This window comes from Ptychodera flava, chromosome 21, assembly GCF_041260155.1.
Source record: "Ptychodera flava strain L36383 chromosome 21, AS_Pfla_20210202, whole genome shotgun sequence".
NCBI classification, from domain to species: Eukaryota; Metazoa; Hemichordata; class Enteropneusta; family Ptychoderidae; genus Ptychodera; species Ptychodera flava.
Window position 1 is genome coordinate 4,153,881 of NC_091948.1, and position 24,391 is coordinate 4,178,271.

At 35.8% G+C, this 24,391-nt stretch overlaps 2 protein-coding genes across 4 annotated transcripts in view; one reads left to right on the forward strand and one right to left on the reverse strand.

The window, feature by feature from the left end:
• Positions 1–24,391, forward strand: part of LOC139121150 (phospholipid-transporting ATPase ID-like) — a 105,489-nt gene that overhangs the window by 23,214 nt on the left and 57,884 nt on the right. The gene's annotated exons all lie outside the window — the stretch shown is intronic.
• Positions 4,339–9,799, reverse strand: LOC139121149 (uncharacterized). 3 transcript variants are annotated; one of them, XM_070685821.1, is made up of 5 exons: positions 9,040–9,799; positions 8,312–8,489; positions 7,894–7,988; positions 6,084–6,411; positions 4,339–5,313 (listed from the first exon to the last, which is right to left on the reverse strand). In XM_070685821.1, the coding sequence occupies exons 1-4, from the start codon at positions 9,173–9,175 to the stop codon at positions 6,401–6,403; spliced, it is 420 nt and encodes a 139-aa protein (XP_070541922.1). In that variant the 5' UTR covers positions 9,176–9,799; the 3' UTR covers positions 4,339–5,313; positions 6,084–6,400. The 3 variants fall into 3 exon arrangements, with proteins under 3 accessions (XP_070541922.1, XP_070541920.1, XP_070541921.1); XM_070685819.1 differs by lacking the exon at positions 9,040–9,799; XM_070685820.1 differs by lacking the exons at positions 8,312–8,489; positions 9,040–9,799 and having other exon boundaries at positions 4,356–5,313; positions 7,894–8,017.

Genomic DNA, 24,391 nt, shown 5'->3' on the forward strand with positions numbered 1-24,391 from the left:
ATTGTGCCAAAATAATCATACTTTCCACCTATTTTGCTTGGTCTTTTCCAACACACCAACAGCTTCATCAATAAATATCATGCTTACAGTATCTGTGATTTAAGAGGTCTTCAAATGTTCAGCTTTTTGTTAAAATGCACCATATTGTGCTTCACTAGATGTAGCGAACTTGACCGGATAGTGAAATATGAACTTGGCAGGAAAAGGGTTAATATCGTTGAAGTCATTGACGCATTGCAACCGTCAGTCCTATATAAATGTAGGCATGAGCCTATTTGTCAATTGCAGTGGAAACATCTCGTAGATCGTGAAATGCAATTTCCTTTACTAGTCACAGAATTATGAAGTGGTTGATGTCTAAATAGTTCTTTAAATTGTAGTTTTTCTTGTTTGTCATTTGAAAACCTCTGTTTTCATCATTGCATGAAATTTTGTTTTAATTGAGTATATGTGCATCATTCGTTAAAACAAGAATTTGAAAACAATGTTGTCAATATTTATGTATCAGGTGTGCAACGTGCAAGCTTCATCAACGCTATTGCTGTTAGTAATTTAGCAATGTATTTTCCACAGTGGGCAGCAAAAGCAAATACTGTCAGTGGACAACTCTGCAGTTTGGTAATTCAGGAATTTGTACAAAATATCCTGGAATTTTCACAAGTGTTTTTGTTTTCCATTACCTGCACACTGTGGGTCATTTTGCATTAAAAAATGTGGTACGTACAAGTTTTGTATCAGCAAACTACATGTATGAAGATGATGTACTTTATGTAGTATCTACACAGCATTGCAGGTCAGTCCGTTTCAGTTGATCAAAGCAAAAATATATGTACTACGTACTGTATCCATCTTGTCATAGTAATTGCACAGTTATTCAACATCTTTATCTTAATAGGCGTGTATTTCACATTATTGTACACCTGCATCTGTAACCTATGGGGTTTCGTCGTACAGTGAGTTTCGGAGTCAGAGCTAGGACACGGAGTCCAATAACTTTGACGGGGAGTTCAGTAACTCTAGGTGTTATTGGACACTATTTGACGTTTGACCTCATTATCCTTTATGCCAACACGGGAAAAACAAGAGAAGATTTTATGTTTTTTACAAAAACAATATACCGTAACAACCGATCAATTCGACCAGAAAAAAATAATTACGATTTCAAAATCGTCGATTTATTAGGAAATTAAAACTGCCGAAATAATTTAGTGGTCGAATTAATTGGAACGACGAGGATGAAATTTACGCGAGACATGTTTGCCATGTTGAGACTGCTTCAAAGCATGGACTGTGGAATTTTTTGAGGTCGACAAATTAGGTAACAAAAAACCTCAAACACACCTGGGTGTCACATCAAAATCAAAGTGGCCGCGATTACAGACGGAGCGATCTGTGACACTGCCACCGGCCGCTCGACGGACGACGCTAAGTTGACATCGTGTGCCAGCCCTTGGAAATATATAGTAACTCCCTGACAGGCAGATGAGATAGTCTAATGGCGTTTGATGCATTGAAAGTTTGTAAAAATAATAAAAAATGACATCACCGATCATAAGAAACGTGGTGTTGAAGATATTAGTTTTTAAGAGAAGACTATGATGACCATATTTCTGTAAGTATTGTCTAACTTTGGAAAACCAACATCTGAAGATTTACTTCAACCAACACTTTTATATTTATTCTACTCTTATTATAAGATTAGTCGAATTTCTGGAAAGTAGGTGTACATTTTTCGATGTCTGTGTATCGTCTATACCGAAGTCATATCCGAAACAGTATAATCAAATCGCGACAGCGTAAACCTCTCTCTCTCCCTCTCCGGTATTTCGATATTTTATATTGTCGACATTTATATATAAGTCTGAAGTTTCAGGTCACTGCTCAATGCAAGTAGTTGATGTCAATTTTCCGTATCGGGCATGGTCTCTATCGTCTCTCAAATCGTTAGTTTTTCCTGTTATATTCGATATCAGACTCAAAACACAACGTGAACAATGCTGATAATATATTGCATATTTCGTATCGAAAACCGGTAAAGTTCGTAACTGGTGACATGTCACGGCCTGGAGAAAGTGTATCACCATCGATCGAATGTCCGTGACGCTTTTGCTGCCAAATTGACATAAGACATATTGCACAGGGAACTTCGCGGTATGGCAATTATATGAATTTTGCCGTGAAGAAAAATCTGTGACTTTAAACTGGCCGTACAACTAACAGTAAACATGGCGGAGCAATGATACCGACTTCAGAGACTTCGATTTTTTTTTCATTGCGACCGCTGGTGAGAGCGAGTCGTCCGGTGGAATTTTTTCCCACTGGCTATTTGGCTTTGAATTTTCAATTGCCCTCATGTGCTAAAACAAGACGGGCGTTCGCTGTGAATCAATAAGCCTTTTGAATATGAAAAAATCGGACATCTGAACCTCAACTCGCAGCTTGAAAGTTGTTCTCCGAATCAGGACAGGGACATCGGTGAGGCCGGATTTCACGTAGCTATGGAAACCGACGGCTCGTTCGTTGTAAGAAAGCATGCGATGTACGTCACATGCTCTCTTGGGCCTTGGAATTTCGCCGTATCGCCTCTACAGACTACACCGTCTATTACCTAACCATGCTAACAAACACACGATAGTTCAGTAACATATTAATCTACCGATCATCGACCGTCGAACACTTCAAAAACAATGGTCGTGGTCACGGATTCAAGGACGTTCACATGAAGACACGATCAATAAGTCGCGCGCAGAAATATTTTTACTGGTTTTGAGAACTTCTAAAATAACTTGTAATCTGTATATCTTCGCACATCGAACCGATATTGTATACCTATCACCGTCGAAGTTTATGTCTTTCACTGTCGAGTTCTTTTTATCCAAAACACATATCCAGAAGAGTCCCACAGAGCAGTCAAATGAAAGGATAATTGCTTCAAACAAATGAAATTGCACGAAAGAATGAAAATCAACAGCACATCCTGGACGTGATTTAAAACAATAGCGCTTGTGAATAGGACTATTCTATTTGAGTAACGGGGATGGAAAGCACAGAACTGTAAAAGTACTGGAAAAACGTGCCATTTTCTCGCAATTTTAGCAACTGTAACGACCCTTTATTCTTTACTAATACCTTTCCATAATTGAATTAAACTAGGTTTAGGGCTTATACACAAAGTGTTCACTGATGTACAGAACTTTAAAAAAGTACTCTGCTGGGAACGAGCAGGGGTTTACACGCTAATGGGCGCAATAAAACAATGGGCACGTCCATAGGTTCAAGGACGTTCACGGCGTAAAATTGCTTAGACTTGTTTTAATACAGTCCTCCACAAATCTGTGTTTAATATCTGGTCATCGGTGGACTGCTACCTGTGAATCGAAACGACAAGTGTAGGCCTAAAGCTTTGAAATTTTATGGGAGAGAGACACCACGACTGAGACCGGCAGTAGCACAACAAACTATTCCGAATTGTGCGTCCGTGTTTAAGGTAGAATGCACCTCGAAAAAAAAGTTTCTCTAATCACTTTGAAAATAATTCTATTGACTCTTTGTATCATAAGCTTCTAATTTTTTGGAAAAAAAAATTGGGTCATCCAGCTAAGTTTTGAGGAAAAGCGCCCTCTATTGACGACTGGTCTGCGTTTTTGCTATTTTTCATACGATTTTGGAAAACGGCTTGAAAAATAATAACTTTCTGAGGACAGTCACATTTCTTTACTATTCTGGAATCTAGACTTGATAAATATTTCATCTATGCCAAATTTGACATTATGCTTCATTAATATGATGATTTTACAACCATTTAAATGTTCAATTGGCCAAACAAATTGCCTAAAAATTACACTTTTTTGTCATTTTTTAATACTTCCACACTTAAACTTTTTTTTAGAATTTGGAAATTTTTTAATTTTTAATGTACTTAATAAAATTATGGGGAAAAATGGGGGGTCACCATGGAAACTTTCAAGATAGAGGAGGTTAAACTTGGCATATGATGTTTTCAACAGTTCAGAGGTGGACAGGGAAGGCAGTTGGTTGCTATGGCAACTAGAAATTATGGTGAACCATAAAGGATGGAAAATATATTAATTTACAGGCCAACTTGAATCAACATTTTTAAGAAGAGGGACAGTTTATTCTCTTTATGGTTACCATGGTAACATGGATACCCTGCACACTTGTACACAAGTATTACATTGCCATTCTCTCATAATCTTCATACATACAGTAATTCATCCATACATACACAAAGGAACATGCACATGCAGTAAAGTACACTAACATACTTACATCTACATTCATATACACATGTGAATATATACAAATGTAAACAATACATGTATGTATTTGCCAGTTTTATTCAGCAGGTGCTGTTGCTGTGTGTTAACTTGTATTGGCAAAAAGTATATATTTCCATTTCTAATAAAAAGCATAAAGGTGTATTTTTATGAGAAATGTTCAAAAATACAACAAGAAGATATTTTGACACTTATCATTTTGAAAAGTGTACACATATGGCATGTATTATTTTTTTGTTTTTAGTTACTCGTGGTTTACCGAGAAACTCTTCACTCAAGAGAGATGTTATACCTTCATTTCCATTCCTTTCAAATGCCAATTGCAAGTGGGAGTAATTCAGACCTGAACAGGCTATTTTGTCAGCCATACTAGAAGATATCACCTTATCCCTAGATTTACATAAAGCAATTTTCAAAGAATTGAGCCTTATTTTCTTTCTCTGAAGGAAGTGCTGGTAATTCATCATAGATTTCAAAGAAACACTGTGATTCAATATATCACTAACACTGACACCTGCTGCATCAAGTAGAGTTTGTAAAGCAATAACATCCTCTAGTGCATTGTGGGCTGCATATTCACTGTTCACAAAATGTTTGTAAAGGTTGGGTTGTGAATGGGATTGGAGATTAGGATACTTGGAGCGGAAAAGTGGAAGAGTATCCCCAAAGCCAGCAATGACACCAGAAAATTTAGCCTCAAGGCCTAACTTTGTGATTAACTTCAGTAAATATTTAACATCAAAGGCCTTAGCATTGTGACCTACAAGTAGACATGGTCCATTCAGCTCACATAAAAAACTTAAGAAGTTACACATAGCATCTCTTTGTGATAATGTGTCCACTTGTTTACCATTATAAAGTAATATACATTCTCCATTTTTGTCAACGATAGATAGACCTGTTATCTGGGATGCCTGTCTTGAAACATATGTGTTCTCTGGCAAAACATAGCAATCAAAATGTTTGCTGTTGTTAAGTGTATTTGCAGACAACTGAAGTATTTCAGCATCATCTCCTGTAAACAATAACAAGAAAACAATAACATGAATACATGTTGGCATGAATACATGTTGGGCAGAAACAGAGAAATAAATACTTTACAAATTTACTAACTATATTTTTTAATTTCTTAAAAAGAGTTGTTTACTTAAAGTTACCTATTTCACTTCAAACCATATTTTCAAAAACTAATATTAAATCTAGTTTCCATTGCCAGCTTTCAGTCTGTCATCTCAAATAGTCTGTATCACGCTGTTGTTTCCTGTGGAAATGTTGTGCAGCGAAATGGGGTTAAAGGGTTGAGGCAGTAAACATCCCAATAGGTGAAATAAAGAATTCATTTTGCAGCAAAACAAAACTACATACACAAACACAGAAGGAAGTAAATGTATTTTAGTGCAGATTTATACATAATATTTATTTTGTAAAGGTATCATCTGACTTCTCAGTGTAATGTGTCCATAAAACACAGCACACACATTTATTTTAGAGTAAGTCTATGTCCTTCTCTATTTTTATATATCAATTTTTATATATCATTTTTTTTCTGTGGGGTCAAGAGATCAATAGGTAAATTTGAAGACAAGAATTAATGCTTGACCAATCAACCTGACAATGACATGAAGAAAATATTTCATTCTTACTGGGAAATGGGATTTGCCTTTCTTAATAGTGACTATGACATCGAAATAACAAACATGCGCAGTGAGTTGGTAGTAAGACCCATTAACAGTCACCTGTTTGAGAATATATGAGCAATTGCAATTCACATTCAATATTTCTTACCTAAACCAGATGTCTCTACATCAAACAATACAACATGTTCAATATTTTCAACTGGTACTGATTCAAGTGTTGGAGTGGTGATTGGTGGTGGTATTTCAAGAGTGTCCTGCTCTTCTCTCACTGCTAAATCAACACTGGACTTGTAGGTTTCCCCCTCTCTCACTTCCTGACTGGCCATTTTGCTGTTTCTCTTTCCCTTTGATTCAAGTCTTCTCCTCTTGAACTGACGAGTACTCTGTATTTCATGTTGACGTTTTTGTTGTTCATCAAGCTTGATGGCGTATGATGCAGTGAAAGCACCAGGAGATAGGTCAGCGCTACGATGCACCTAGATTTTTCAATTCAAGAATGTGAAAGAAAAAATGTTCTTTGATTTTGATTCTTGTTAATTGTGTAAGTTAATATAATGAAAGTAAATACAGTCAGATAAAATGAAAAACAGTAAACCCCTTGTTGATCTGTCACTGTTATGTATATTATTGTTGCATTTAACCTCTAATTGAAGTCAGTTACACTGCATTTTAGGCTTGGATTATCACATATCCACTGTCAGCTTATATGACTTAATGCAAACAACAAAAATGAAATGGTAATACTATGCTTCAAATACAGAATTAATTTTCCTTCATCAAATTGCCAAAAGAGTCTCCAAGCAGCTTCACTATAGAGATATAATGATTATGAGAAATTCGCTCAAAAGTGTTTACCCAGCAAACAATGTAATGTCGCGGTAACACAATGGACACATGGTAACTAACTACAAACTACTTACATCTGATATGTAGGAGTGACCGATGTTTTTTTGGGCAACGGATGCAGCAACTCGGAAAGCTAAACTTTCTGATTCACTGTAATGGTGGCATTTTGGTGCCTTTGAAGCTATACTATTATTCATGCTTTCATTTGCCTGGCTGCTGCCTAAGTTAGCCAATTTGAAGGACTGGCTGGCATATTTCTGGAACAGAGTTTGAAGAGCTTCTCTTAGGGCATCACCTTTGAGATCTTGACCAAATGGCAAAGTCTTGTGCTTATAATTAACTGGGTTTCTCTGGAAACCACACCATTTGGATGAACAACCATCATGTTCACCAAAGGCATGAGGTGTTATGCATCCTAAAGCTGTACTGAGGGCATCAGGGTCACCTTTATTCTGTTCCACCACATAACTGAAACATTTCACCAAGTAGTTAATGACTGTAGCGCTAAGCTGTTTATGATGTTGCTTCATAGAGTGCAGGTCATTGCTAACATTTTTTTTGACATGGTTTTTATCACTAAGTTTTCTGATTTCACTGTTAACTTCTGATCGGATGCGTAGAATAGTTGTGGTGTCATCATCACCTACAACAGTTCCTATTTCGACACTGTTTGCTTTGGCTTCTTTCAGCATTTCCACTATCATAGCCGGTTCCATGGCTTTGGATGACCCTGTCCAGTTTTTCCTGCAGTCATGGTTACTAATGGGTACATCTTTCCTCAAAGCCTCTTTGCACTTTTTACAATTTTTACACTTGACACTAAAGCCAATACACTTTCCTGTTTGATGCCCTATCATAGTGGCATGTCCTAGGATAGAAAATAGAATACTGTATTTACCTGTAGACTTATTAGTATCTTTTCAAGGTTATTTAGTCATGACTACAGCATTATTTTCTGCAAGCCTCTAATTTGTATTTCAAGATTATGTGTATTTCAAAGTATCTTGTGGATCAGAAATGATTTGCACACGCTTCACTTTCTCGCCTGTTTATAATCAAACATTACAGTACGTATGGTATGCATATTTCTGAATGTAGAAATATCAACCCACCTGACAAACTATTGTAGCATTTTCCACTGCCTCGCTTCTGCCATCCTCCATCAACAGATACTGTTATCAACTCGTTACTGTCATTTGATTGCTTACTGAAAAAGTTAACATAATTCCTCGTTATATATCTGGTAAAAATACACCAACATTTTGAACAATCTTATCTCATTACTCATGTCATTCAATAATTTTGGATAAAAAGGGGCACAATTTATATCAGTTTTTAAAGAAAGTGACTAACTGCACAATTTTCAAGGGAAAACAAAGAACTAAAATTACTTAGACCGTTGATATCCACTCATGTAGATCTGGGGATTTAGGACTGCGCTTTAGGTAAATGATGGGTTTGGGTACTCAGTGTAATAATAAATAATAAATTAACCTGAATTTTTCTTTGTGAATAAAATCTGAAACTTACCATGTGGCTTCCTTCTCTTCAAATAATGCACGTCTGACACTCTCCTTTGCAACATTCTCAATTGCTTTCCCAACTTCTCTTTCACTCTTTTTAAGAGATTTATGGTGGATGGCCTTCATGTTCAAAACAGTCAGGAATTTGTTAATTTGGCGTTCACCAATTCCAGCATGCAGCATCGCTATTGATGTAACAAATATGAAAATGAAATTCTATGTAATCTGTGGCAGCTTCAAACAAAGTAATCATTCACTTTTCTCAATAATCAAGTATTTGTCTACAGAGCTGGAAGAAAAATGTGTACAATTAAAGAAGACAGAACATAACACGTACAAAACAACCACACTAAAATAATACAAGACTCCAGGAAAAATGAATACAAAAATGATGCTTAACCGCCATCAGTACACCGATCATTTCTATATAAAATGCTTACATCTATTCTGGTGAGAAAATATGTCAGAATGCTATCAGTCATGATTTCTGGATACAATGATCATTGAAAAATCTCCATGAATGTTTTCGTAAACGATTTCCAAAAACTGCTTATTTAGTCTGACGGGTAAAAATCTGTCAGAATCGGGCAGACATTTAAACATATTTTGAGTATCCAAGCGTACAATATTGTCAGTGCACAATCCAGTGCGAAATTATTTAGAAATATTGGATACGTAATATCATTTAAAATTTTTCAAAAAAACAACGATGCATAGCAAAAAATATGTTCCTACCTGCACCAAGTTTTGTGTTGATATCCCATACGACACCTTTGGTATTTGGGTCCTTATGACGTTTCCCAAGAGGGACATAGTTGATGGCAGCACAGGCAGGATTGTCACACTGAATATACAACATACAGCCAAGCATGAATTTTTTGTCTCCTACACAAGAGCTTAGCGACAACGGCAAACTGCAGTGAAAGCAGTGTTCAAGGCCTTTCGCTAACACATCCAGTTCGACTATTCGTCTCCCCTCTCGCCAGTCGTCGTACTCGGGCTCAGCAAAACATCGTCAGAAAATACGTCCGTGTTCAAATCATGCCGATCATCCGATGTTGTAACTTCAACATGCAGTTGAGGTTCGAAGGGCATGTTCAAGTCAGATTTTAATCGCTCTGCATAATATTTTGAGGGTGTCTCCTCTGTACCACAGTATAAGTGTTCTTGGAGAAACAGACGATCATCATTTGACGTTGATTCTTGAGTTGTTCTACACGTTTCGACTTCACTACCACTGTCAGTGCTAGTACTAGTAATAACAATGTTCTTACGTGCATCTTCTGCTGCAATTCGCCGAGTTTCTTCGCGGATGAATTTTTCCCTCGTCATGAACCGGCCGTTTTTACCTCGTAACGCTGCCATGACTCACTAGTTCACCTGTCGTACAACACTTGAAAACAAATAAACGGTATGTACGGAAAAAACTGCCCCAAATAACTGCTGAGATACGACGACCGTCCACTTTGTTTCGATCACACCGGAAATGAAGTTTGACCTTTGACTTTTGCGCAGACCTCTGCGCAAACCACCAAAATAATCGAGGCGCGTTCTACCTTAATACAGACATCTCTCGTAGGTGATTCTGGTTTCTCAATCGAATCAAAAGTCAACATTTACAACATTGACATAAAATATGTCTGAAAACTTTTGTTTTATTCAACCAACTGATTCATCTCCTTTGATATCCCCTAAGCTACATGTAAACAGTCCGGAAAGACTGATATCGATGTCTCCCGGGCCCCCATGCAGTACGGCCGTACGTGTTCAAATATTTCAGTGTTATACATTTTCTTGTCCTTCTCTTTCTTTCTGAGCCAGTGTCATTATTGTGAACACGGCTAATAAATAAATAATAATATTTCTTCACCGTTTTGCAAAATATCTCGTCAACCGGGCGCATGGGCAACGTCTTTGTACGTTGGTCAAAACTAATGACACTGTAGGTCAGGATATCACATCGGTCAAAGTAAGATTGAATAAGGAAGACGAAAATGCTTTCATCGATTGACAAAAATGAGAAGGAACGAGTCAGTAAATATCGAACCATAAAGGGGAGATCGAGACTGCCATCCCCCATGATTAATCAACTGGGAACAAAATATATATTTCGATCGACAGACTTACACAGTACAACCAGAGACAGCACTTTATTCAGCTTTAAAATAAGTCACCGCCTTTCCTATAATAACATCCCGTTTGCGTTTCGATCTACTCTGCTCTGTCCCCAATCGGTATGGCCGTCCGGGTTTCGCCTGCCGTCGGCGTACTGACTGATACATGGTTATTTCTTCAGGGATCTTTTCATCGTTTGGCATAAAATAGAGCATCTCTTTTGGTGCACAAGGCAAATCAACGTTTAGAAGGAAAGTCACAGGAGGTTAGGATATTATATAGGTGAAATTAGAATGGAATATTGAAGATGAAAAGACTTATCGGTCGACAAAAATTGCCAGAAACCGAGAATTGAGATTGTCTATGATTTATTAATTGGGTACAAAAATATTCGATTGAGTCATTAAAACAGCCAGAAAGAGCAATTTCTTCAGCTTGAAAAAATAAGTCGTCGTCTTACTCTTTCCTTGACACTGTCCCCATTTGCGTTTGAAAATATTACTCTGTTCCCCGGGCTCTGTTCCCAGTCGGTAAGAACGCACGGCGCGGCGGCGGCGGCCGTACTTACTGACATGTAACATCGATTTTTCCTCAGCAATTTTTTCAGCGTTCGCAAAAGATTTCGCAAACTCGTCCTTTTAGTGCACGGGGCACATCTGTCTATGTGTTTTAGGAACAAGCAACATGTGGTTTAGAACATAATATCTGTCCAATTAGGAAGGGATATTGATTCACACACAGAAAGAGTCTGTAAATTTCAATCGACACGGGATGGTAAGAATTCGGAAAAGACAATAAGAAAGGGAGAAAGTAGGTAATTTATTCTTACTTTCTTCGATATTAAGGTGAGAAAATAGTGACAAAACCAGAGACTAGAGGGTTGGTACTTCACACAGTACGCTGAAACTTCACGCAGATTTCGGAAGAGGGCGACTGAGATCCAGCTCCCTATAAATCACTGAGGTTTCATACTCAGCGAAAATAATCATGTGACCCAATGAAAACCAATCTGAAAGCCGTTTACAAAGCCCTTTGTTGTTCTCATTTCTGCTTTTTGTCTGACCCGTGGTTCATCGTATTCGTAACGGTGGTTTTCGATGTCTTGAAATATCGTTCATTCACCAACTGAAGGAAGTTTTTGAAGGGTATGTAATTCGGTCGAATTAATAGAGATCGAGAAAGTCCAAATTTTAGTCGGTGGTCGATTTGAAAGGGCCCAAATAAAATTATGTTTTGTGAAAAAAATAGGGTGGTCGAATTAATAGGGTGGTCGAATTGATCGGGTTTTTACGGTACTTTGAAACATTCAGTACTTCACACAGTCAATGATGGTCATTTCAAACCTGTGAATTTGAGTGATATTACATGTATGCCACTGACCTACAAATTCAAGTATATGCACTGTGCTGAGCGGGCTGAATTTTCATTCTATGCAGACCATTTATGTGCTTAGCGAACGCATGCAGTGAACACATTCCCAGTCTGCTCATGCACTCACTCAGTGCAGTGTGCGATGGACATCCTAAAAATGCCCTAATGTTGACTTTTTTGTGGTAAAATGGGACTAAAAAGGGGTATAGTAATAAGGTTATTCACAAAATACCGGGATTTATGTCCTCTTACATGTACGCTTCGATATTGTCGCGTCTCAGACAATATCAGCACGATATACTTGGACATAAATCCTGGTATTTTGTGAATAACTTTATATTGTTGGTCATATCATGGCATTTATACTGTAGGAACATCATGTCAATGACATTCCCCAACTCGTTAAATTTAATAATTGTTAATTGAGCTGTTAGAAAACTTGAATAATAATGTCTGTTTAGATGTCAACTTTTATGATATCTTCAAATTATGACATCAAGGTCTTCTGGATGGATTTCAACACCTGCGTATGAATGACTCTGGGTGAGACCATACAGAAATCAAAGAGATATTGATTGGACAGTCATATACAGATTTTCTGGGCGTAGTCTCTCTCACAAGGCTTTTCACAACCAGTACTAAATTTATCTACCAATTGTACTGTATTAACTTCGTAATATTTTTTAATTATATGACATGGCTAGCTGTTTTGTTTTGTATCAGCGATCACTAGTAACTTAATTGTTACTCTTGTGTTGGCGACCATCAACCTACTTGTCAGTGAAAGATCATGCAGGGACTAGCTTTTATCAACATCTGAAAATTATGACAATGAAATAGGTTGATTTGTAATCTATGAAGAGAAATCTGTCTGTACTTGTCATGTCCTTGAGTTGCATGGACACATCTTGAAGTCCCAGCTTCCTGGCTCAGGAGAGCACAATCCACAGCAAATGAGGGGAAGTGTGTTTGCGGTTGCCAAGAAACCCTCGTTGCTGATACACAGGTATTTAATGTGTCCACTGATGCATATCCTGTATTGATTAGTCTACTTCGGTGATGCATCATTATTAGTCTGCATATCAAGTGAGAGAGAGAGAGAGAGAGAGAGAGAATGTGTGTGTGTGTGTGTGTGTGTGTGTGTGTGTGTGTGTGTGTGTGTGTGTGTGTGTGTGTGTGTGTGAGTGAGTGAGTGTACTTTGACTATTGCTCAGTTTACTATATTCAGGTACTGGGTGTCAATGTTGCAAGATTGCCAGGATAGCAGAAAGGAGCAAGTTTAATCTTGCCTAGAGATAGTGTTCAGTATATTACATTTATACAGAAACATGATTCCTCATTGCTCTGTTTTCAAATGTAAATTATTTTGCATTTTATACTATAGAATCAGCATACCCAACAATAGGCACTTGTCAATTGTAGATAATACTCTTCATCTTGATAAGATACTGGAACCATAAAGTATTTTGTATTTTGTTTGTTTTTCATTAATCTCTTTTATTTGAATACTAAATATTTGATACATTAATTTGATTCTCCTGTTTTGTATTCATAGCAATTCAGTATGATACCTATCACTGTTTTCACATTGAGGTTTAATTTATTGGCCCTTGACGCCAATCTCTGGTATTTGGATAAAGGCTCGGTTAGTTATTATGTATTTTAATTCACTCAAAGGTGTTCTTTTTATGAACTCTTCGACAATGGTGGTTTTTGTTTTCACAATGTGTATGTACTGTATGTATGTATGTATGTATGTATATGTGTGTGTGTGTGTGTGTGTGTGTGTGTGTGTGTGTGTGTATACATATATATATATTATGGATATATACACAAATGTATATATGTACATATATACATACATACAGATATATATATATATATATATAATATATATATATATATATAATATATATATATATATATATACCTCGCATAATAACTTACCTAAAATTTACTATATATGTAATTCAAAATGGCATCTACCGCTTGTTAAATTAGATTTTCAAGTCTCATAAAAAAAATTATTAATTCATTTCGCAGACATCAAAATTAGTATGCATGTCCCATATGTAAATCACCACAAACTGTGAGTGTCCACTTAAAAAAACAACTCGTAGGCACAATTTCCTATTATAATTTCTATTATCTTTATCATAGCTGCTGTAATGATGAACAAGAAGGATACATTGTTGTTGTTTTGATGATAGCAAGACAGAAAATTTATTATCTCTGTTATCTATTCAGTCATCCTTTCTCAGTGACATCATATCTAGATTAATGTGAAGATTTGAAGCAACAATCAGATGGTCATTATGACTGTAATTTGAACTACTCCACCCTACTGAGATCTCTCTCCGGCATTAGCCACTATTATCTCATACATGATCAAAGAAATAATGAATGCATTAAAATTTAGCCAATGAACCAGACACAATATATTTTTGAAAATGAGATGGCACAACCATCCAATGTACCATAATATCAGTGACAGCCAGGGTCGTACAGACAAAAGAGCTAAGATTACAGTTACGGTAGTGCGCCTCAAAGTTAAAGACTTAAACTTTTGCTCAAATATCCTCAAGGAATCTTGCAACCATTCTCTTTCAAAATCAAGATTAAAAACTAGGGGGTCATTGTGCAAATTTTGGTACTAGAGAAACAAATTACCAAAGATTTATACCGATGTTTGAAATTTGAAATGGCTGCCATCCCTGTGTTTACTCTAATAGGGTAAAATTAAAGTTTCTATTTTCGAAAAACGACGCCAGTGAACAGTTTTCTTAGACCAAGAGCTTGAAAATGAGCTCCCATAAGTGGTAGATCAGAAAAGAATTGTAAAAGTTTGAGAGTCCGAATATCTGTCCCTGAGGCGCATTTAATACTTTAAGAGATGTATTGTGGTTTTTCAAAATTTTACAATATGAAAGTCACATTCTCAGATGATAGTTAAAGGAGCTGATCTACTTGGTTCTCTCACTTTTCCCTTAGCCCCCTAAGTGATCAAGTTGACACATTGCTTATGTCAAAGTTCATTGTAGCAGGTCAGAAATGGCAAATTGTGTCCTCTTTATATCATGGAAATCATTCCCCCTGAAAAATTAAGCCAAATTCGTTAATATTCTCTTAGACTACAGCTATCTGGTCATGATGATCAAACAGTTTTTGAGTTGGGTTGTCCCTATTGTAAAGTAATCCAATTGAATAAATGGTTAAAATAAGCTGTTACAAACCGCAAGCAAACCTGAAGAGGATGTATTGCTATATTGTATCGTACAAACAAACTAATTTTAACTTGATAAAAATATTCAAGTGTATTTGTACCAGCAGACATCATGTAAAGCTTTTGGCATTCAAATACATGTTTTTAGTCTTCATATGATTCATATTACATAGGGCCTGTTGTGTCAATATTGCAGTGTATTATGATGAATGTACCATAAATATACAGGTTAAAACATGTCCTTTAAAAAATGCTGTGAGGATTTTTCTTCATTGTTCGACTATATAATGATGTGATCAAAAGGCAAGTTAGAATAGAGGTGAACGGTAATTCAATTTCCATGTTCCAAATCACCATAAAACCTTCAGCTGAGTTGACAATGACAGTTACCCATATTTTACATCATATGCATGGCATACTTACATTTGGATCCGGGTGTTAGTACTCATTTGAAATCACTTCTCAGAATCAAGTATGGAATAGGAAAATAAGAAATCAATACATTGACTTGAGAGAAACATTGTGCCTTTGAGGATACAGATAGCAACATTTATGAGGAGGTTAAAGGTAAAACACAATCCACTACATATATCATGCAACCATACATAATTATAGAAAATATTTTGGTTTTTTTTGAGTTTTCTTTTCATTCACTTTCTTGCTCAACACTAATTGACACCACGCTAACATCTAAATAGACAGCAATATAGATGTTATTTCGTCAACTTGATGTTACTTTGTCAGTAATTGTTTTTAGAGTTTATTGTAAGAACATGAGTTCTTTTCAACATTTCGATCGTGAAGAAGATATTTCTTTGGAAGTAATGAGATTTATTTCATAATTGTTGTAAAAGATGGTGTGTACAGTATTGTAGGATGTCTGATGTAGTTGTATTACTCTATGGATGACCACTTGTGTAACTTGGAATAGAAGAAGCGGAAACTTATTTGCGGTGTTATTACCCTGTTGTTTACCTGTCACTTTAAGCTGCAGATAAAGGTCAAGGGTCGTGACCTGCACTCACCTTGAGAAGGCACTCACAGTTTAAGGGCTGGTAATTGTAATGATCTGGATGGGTGGGCTGAAAATAAATGGCTACCTGAGTGTTTGACATGTCTCAGAAATAATAGATGAATTGTTTTTAATTTTCCATTGAAGTTTGCTTCCCACATTCCATTACTTACATAACTAGAAAAAGGTTTTGTCTTGGACGTTGCAAGTTTTGCATTGAAAGCAACCCTTGTTCAGTTTATGGACACTTTGGCAGCTTACATACCCCCAGCTGATCTTAAACTATCTGTGGCATAAAGTTCACTAGACCCATTTACATTCAGTAACTGATCATTTCCTAAATCCAAACTTTTTGTAAATTTTCTCTAGAAAGTTAATCAAAATAAATTGTAAGCATAAAATGAAGTGAATAGGATTTCAACTCTGTATTTTTGCAGAAGTCCTTTGTAAGAAAAAGAAAAAAAAGCCATCCTTACTGAATAGTATCTTTGGGGGAAAAAATGTGAATTTAATTACTTTGTGGCCGTGAGAAAGATTTTGGTTTGTCTATGGTGATTTGTAGCATACAAGTGTGATGTAATATTTTGCACAAGGGAATTAGACAGAGCAGAGCACGCTATGTTCGAACAAGCATGTGTAGACAGCCAGCCAAGCGCTGTCTGAATTTAATGGTGTTTGAGTGGCACAGTTGGTGGATGCCTTGTACAAAGAGTACGTCATTTTGGATGGAGTCATGCTTAATGGACAGCAAATGCAGGTATCAATCATGAACTTTACCAGTATCAGTTGAAATGCATGTAGACAGGTTAGTTTTGATTACTCGCCTGTCAGTGTTGTGAGCCATAAATTCACACTGTTGTCGTGCCATGCGGAGACTTGTGTTGTACAATAAGATGATCTAGAGTATGTGACGTAAATCTGGCTGAATGTTCAAATTTTGGTTTTGACAGTGCCTCATTCAGATGTGTTTGTTTGTTTGCAATTTAAAACCCGCATGGTGATCACGTTCAGTACAGTGCAACATTCAGCCTGAGTGTAGGAAGTTGTGGTCTTAGAAATATTTGCATCATAAATATCACTAAATTATAGCTGTGCATGCACACTGTATGAGCAGCAGCAAGTACACAGGTACGGAGAGCCTTCGAGATCTCTCTCCGTTCACAGACAGTTCTCCAATGTTGGATTTGTGCCAATGGGAGAAATTCATGATAAGAAAACAGGTAATGGTTATTGGCCGACTGAAGGCAATATAAACTGGCCTCATAATGTTTGTACTGACCACAATTTGCCCATGGGTATGCTGTGAAATATGGCAAGTTTCCCAGTCTTGCATTTTGCTCTTTTGAAAGCAGAAGGAACAGAAAAGCTAAAGTATCACATATAGTTCTATGTCATCAAAAATACTATCTGGTGTGTATCATTAGGTGAGATTAGATCATTTTCAGTAGCCTCAGACCCATGGTACAAATGTTAATTAGAAACGTAATACAAAAATCAGGAAGAGCTGTATCAATGTCTACACTGTATCTAACAGTATACACTAGTTTACTTATTTTTGATACCCATATGTGATAACGTTTCATTGATATGTGACTTATAATGATGCTGAACAAATGAAAGTTTCTGGCATAGCTAGCTTGTTGCTATGGTAATTTGCATGTTCTACGTTTGACTTGTGTAACAATTTCAAGGAGATTTAATGGTTGGTTCATCCTTCATAGCAAGCTATAAATGTTCATGACTGTCTGCTTCAATGTCTTTCATTTGGCATTTTAGCGTATTGTCATTCGTAAATTATTGATTTGATTTCCATGGTAACAGAGGGCCGAGTTAAATGTGTACTTCCAATCACAAGCACGCAGGCTTTCCTTTGATATCTGGCTTAATGAGGACCTTTGTAGATTGACATATTCCTTGGTGCTGGGTAAACGTAGCAATGGGAAGAGAACAGCAAAGTTGTAGATGAAAAATTACTCAGTTCACTCTCAGATGAGTTAATTTCGCTATCACTGAAAATTGAAACCTCCGTTGATACTGTGTATTGGATGCAAAGCTCGTTGCGAAATGTTCGATGGAATTTATCCTTGTGTTTTGGTAATTAATGGAATATTATGTAGCGCCTCACATGTATAGTATTACACGGAATGAAGTTGGATGCCTTGGCGTAGCAGTATAATTCGTATGGCAGTATGTGAGTATTTTCTGTCGTGATGTTTTACATTGTTCATTTCCTAATGTCTTCCAAATATGATTTTAATGTAAGTTTGAGCCTCTGCTTCACACTACAAGAAAATTTCTTAACTCTTTGAGCGCCAAAGTCAATATTTGTCACCTTTATGAAATTTACTTTTAAATTAGTAAATTTTTTCCATATTTTTGCCAAAATTTTGATGACAAACTGTAGCACATAAAATATGATGTCTATTTGGTCCAAAATTTTAAAGAAAAGTACAGAAAAATTTGCAAAAACTGTAAAAAATGTACTAAAATTTTGGTGGGAAAAAATTAGGGCACTCAAAGGGTTAATTGACCTCATGATTTTGCACTATACTCATCAACTGTTGCATGCTATCAGTGGAAGTTAGTGGAACCACAATCCTTCCTTCAATTACAATTTTATAGTGATCCACAAAACAAGAATATATTGTCAGACTGAAGACAATTATTCATAATTCGTTCCATCTTTGAGAGAACTGCACTGCATACCTGATTGATCACTCTATGACTACATCAAGCTTCTTAATGTAAAAGATGTGACTGATAACAATCTTACACACAGTGAATTGGAATCATTCATTTCTCCTGATGAGATATTTTGACATTTTCTTCATACGGATGTGAAATATGACATCATGTGTTTTCAATTCATTACTCATTATTAGTCCAATCTCAGATTTTAATCTCTTCTTTGAGTCCCCAGGCATCAGGAGCCTCTTGTTCTACAGGGCTTGGCCCAGTTGGATGTAGCCTAGATATCTCTTCCCAGTCAGATCTCTTCTGAATCGGTCTTTGAAAGATGACAGAAATACCGGTATTCACTTGTACCTGGTACACCCCACCAGCAGAAAGTGCTTTAAAAAAAACCACCTACTTGTACATATTTAGAAATTGCCAATATTTTTGAAGAAGGGGAAAAGTGACAAAGGGAATGATTTCAGATAAAAACATGAAGATTCATAGTCTATTTTTCTTGGTGTAGGTACTTCAGCTGACTTACACTGCCAGCTGAGAGTGATTTTCAGAGACAATAAAAGGATGTGGTACTGACTGTTTTCTGTATTAAGGTGGCTGGAAAGGCTATTTTTGCACCAATTCTGTTCTCAGATTTAATGTCAAGTTTCAAGTGTTAGAATCAAGATATTTAGTTCAAATTTTCAGTATAACTCCCTTAGTTAATACTTTCTCCACAGAATATAAAATTGTATATTTGCAGCCATGATTTTGAAATATGACACCAGTAAATATTAAAATTTAATTTTCATATTTTTTTACATATTTGAATTTAATAATAATTGGATAGTATTAATATTACCAAATTAGTTATAAATATGTTGACACCATTTATTGTAAGATTTGTACGGCAGGATTTGTAAATAAAATTTGTTTTTATGATTTTACATGTGTTTATATATCAAAAAATTATTAAAAATTCTTTCAAATTTCAAAATGTGATTTTTCAAAAAGTACTTCAAATACAGGAAAATTGTGCCGTACAAATCTTATCTGTAACCTTGTTAATAGGCTGTAAAAATTCCATGTCCATATCTCATTTCAAAGTTGGATTAAATTGGTATAAAATTATGTAGGAAAACTGTTATTCTGTCAAAAATGTTGAAAACAAGCCATATTTGCACCCCTCTTTTGAAGTCACAGAGCAGTTTTTTATGTTAATCTCACTTTTGACACCTCTTTGACACTCAAAGAATCTAAAAATGCTTTACAATAGCAGTCACTCACTCTGAATGCCAGCACCCGCCTTATCAAACTTTCCTGAAAAACAGCAAATAATGACTTTCCCTTTTCAAACATTTCATTAAAAGCTAGGGACCTCTACCATAGTTAATACACTAAGGACTCCCCAACTTCTTCTTATTTGGTCAGTTTTTCAGAAATTTCAACAGGCTATAACTCTGCAATGCCTTTGTGCCCAAATGTCTAGTTTTTTATTTCACAGACAATGTTTCTACTTTTATTAGCTCCGCTGTCAGCGACGCGGAGCTTATCAAATAGGTTGATTTTCCGTCGTCGTCCGTCGTCGTCCGTCGTCGTCCGTCGTCCGTCGTCGTCCGTCGTCGTCGTCGTCGTCGTCGTCGTCCGTCAACAATTGCCTTCTCCTCTGAAACCGCAAGTCCAATTGCTTTGAAATTTTATATGCGGTTCACTTGGGGTGACCTCACTTAAGTTTGTTCAAATCGTGGTGAAATTTGCATATTTGTATTTTTAGGGCATTTTTTGGTGTTTTTGGTAAAAAAATCTTCTTTTCTCAAACCGCTTGTCCGATTGCTTTGAAATTTAATATGCAGTTTACTTATGGTGACTTCAGTCAGATTTCTTCAAATCGTGGTGAAATTTGCATATTTGTATTTTTAAGGCAATTTTTGTCATTTTTGGTCAAAAAATCTTTAAAAATCTTCTTCTTCAAAACTACCGGTCAGATAGCTTTGAAATTTGGTACATATGTCCCTAGGGATGATCTATTTAAGATTTGTTCAAATTGTGAAGAAATATGCAAATTTGCATTTTTAAGGCAATTTTTGCCATTTTTGGTCAAAAAATGTATTTCTCAAAAAGTACTGGTCTGATAGTTTTGAAATTTGGTATACAGGTTTCTATAGATGCACTTAGTAATATATATTGAATTTCTGATGAAATCTGTAATTTTGTATTTTTGGGGCAATTTTTGCCATTTTTGGTCAAAAAATGTGTATTGCCAAAACTACTCATCTGATAGCTTTGAAATTTGGTATAGAGGTTCCTACACATGAACTAAATGATATGTATTGAAATTATGATGAAATCTGCAATTTTGTATTTTTGGGGCAATTTTTGCCATTTTTGGTCAAAAAATGTGTATTTCCAAAAGTACTCATCTGATAGCTTTGCAATTTAGTATACAGGTTCCTACAGATCACCTTAATGATATTTGTAGAAATTATGATGAAATCTGCGATTTTGTAATTTTGGGGCAATTTTTGCTATTTTTGGTCAAAAAACGTGTTTCTCAAAAGTACTGGTCTGATAGCTTTGAATTTGGTATACAGGTTCCTACAGATGAGCTAAGTAATATATATTTAATTTCTCCTGAAATCTGTAATTTTGTATTTTTGGGGCAATTTTTGCAATTTTAGGTCAAAAAATGTGTATTTCAACAACTGCTCATCTGATAGCTTTGAAATTTGGTATACAGGTTTCCATAGATGAACTACATGATATTTATTGAAATAATGATGAAATCTGCAATTTTGAATTTTGTGGCAATTTTTCCCATTTTTGGTCAAAATATGTGTTTCTCAAAAAGTACTGGTCTAACAGCTTTGAAATTTGGTATACAGGTTTCTATAGATGAACTCAATTTGATCTTTTGAAATTATGATGAAATCTGCAATTTTTATTTTGGGGGGCAATTGTTGCCATTTTTGGTCAGAAAATTTTATTCTCAAAACACTACTCATCAGATAGCTTTGGTTGACATGTTCCTAGGGATGATCCGATGTGATATATTCAAAGTATGATGAAATCTTCAATTGTGTATTTTTGCAGCTTATTTTAGCCACTTTTTTCTGGCCACTGCATTGAGCTATCAAAGATTTCCTCCTTCTTCATCAACATGTGTCAAAAATAGTTATTCTCTACATAAACACAGCGGAGCTATATCGGCCGCTAGGTCGCTTGTATTTTAATAGTTTTATTGAAGTTTATAACTGACGCTCTAGCCTTTCCAACCACCTTAAAGTGTCCTCCGAGACTTTGTATTTAAAACCTAAATTGTTGGCAAGATGTAGGGATTTACTCTTCCCTGTTCATTTTATTGAATGAATACCACAATGAATATTAAGAAATTCCCTTTTCAGCAGAGTAAACACTCCCTCCAGAGGGAGGTAAACCAAACCCCGAGGAATATATTTTCCAAACACACATTACATGCCCCAAGATCAGTAGAGCCTCATACTAGCACAATAACCGTAAGACAAAACCAGCATTTGAAATGCTATATACTTAGTTTTATTAATCACAGTCAGTAATACGATGCGGTTACTTGTGATATGACTCAGATTATTTTTTTATTTCAGAGTGCCTTTCATCATTTGGCCTTTCATTATTTGCCACACATGATAGGATGTGTTACAAAACTCACAGAAAGTGGTAACCCTAGATTAATAAACTTTGAGGAGACTGGACCTGGAGAATACTATAAATTCTCTTTTCATTACCCTAATGAATACAGACTCAGTGATACCACACATTCAAGACTTACAATAAATGACGTAAACTTACGATTTCTGAACAGGGAAAATTTGTATCACTTACTGCAATTGGATTTTATAGCTTTGACGTAAAATATTTGCGTTTCCAAGATCCAAATTAAACATGAGTGCCGTGCTGGTAAACACCCCATATCCTTGTTATTACCACTGCATCAATTTGAACAGGATCCTACGCAGGATGTCATACATGTGTGGGTAATTGTTGGCCCAACTTTTATAGGCAATCGCCAAATTTCCGTCAGTGATTCATGGGAAATTTTTGGGTTGAGTTTTGGAAACAGCGAGTGTTGAATGAAAAGTTAATCCAATGTAACAGTAGTGAATTTGATGGTCATGCCAATTAATACACATGCATACGTGTGTCAACTATGCTACACACACATGCACCAGTATATAGGGAAGCAGATCTGTTGTCCAGAGCTACCATTAATATCTCATTAACTGCACCACCACCAACCAGGCTGCCACTCCTTATTATTGCTAACATTTTTTCTAAAATATATTTGTTCAGGTTTGCTACCCACATTGGTTTTCAAGAACATTTCCTTTGTAAAATCATCAACAATCTGAAGCTCACAGGTTTGATGAAATCAGTACCACAGACACATACACATGAATATTATATATATATATATATATATATATATATATATATATATATATATATATATATATATATATATATATATATATATATATATATATAATATATATATATATATATATATATATATATATATATATATAAATACACACACACACACACAAACACAAATTTGATATGACAAATATATGCCATACACACTCATATATTTTTTTTCTTCAGAGAGAGAGAGAGATCAGAGAGAAATATGTCACGTAGCTTGGTTGTGATGTGGCTATCGTCGGGTACGTACACTGTGAACGTTGGGCAGTAGACGTATAAGAGACGGCAACGGTACACCGAAATACACTCTAAGTCGTAGCACTTTATTCAGCTGAGTAACATAAAGTTACACGGTAAAACTTCTATGTCTCACACTAGTCTAGGCGTCGGTCACGGTCAGTGTCGTCTCGAGCGTCGCAACACTAGCATAATAAAGAGGATGTGAACAGGAAGTCAATAATATTAAGATAATATTTTACGTCTGTTTAATATCATTGCCAAGGAAACGCCATTGTGCCTTTGTAACTGTACTTGGTCTCCAGGCTGTATGGATTTCACTTCTTTGGTCTTTATAGAGTAGTTGCCATATAACTCAGATCAATTTTTTCCGTTTTCCAGCGTAAGTACAGGTACATGTATTTACGCCATCGTCACACTGTGCTGGTAAACATCGTGAAGAAATGCTCTGGATCTGTAAGAAGTCCTTGCTACTCACAACTGTTGACATTCCAGTGGCTTGTTTACTTTTCTTTCTCCCTTAATTCTCAGGCTGCCTTTTACTTCCAATTTCAAGTGGACACATCCTTCTGTGCCTTTTCTGAATTGTGCAGTTAGAGCAAAAGCTAGTTGTAATTGGTTGGAGCCTCTTAATCACCATTCCTGACTAGATCTCACTTCATGTTCATGTCTACCGTAGTACTTGCACACACAAGTAAAGGAAACGTTATTAAAACTTGTGGTGTCAAACATAAATTTCAGCAGTCAATGACAATGAAGAGAATTGCCATTTTTCATAATTCCATTTTAAGGTTGCTGATGTACTACTTTTTTGCATGGTAAACACTCAATGCAATTATTTATTTTTTATTTTTTATTTCTCTTACATCTTTATTTCAATATTTGTTTCCAATTTGTCTGGAAGGCTATTTGTAACTTTTGAGAATTATTTTGTTCATAATAAATAACATATATATATATATATATATATATACATATACACATATATATATATATAT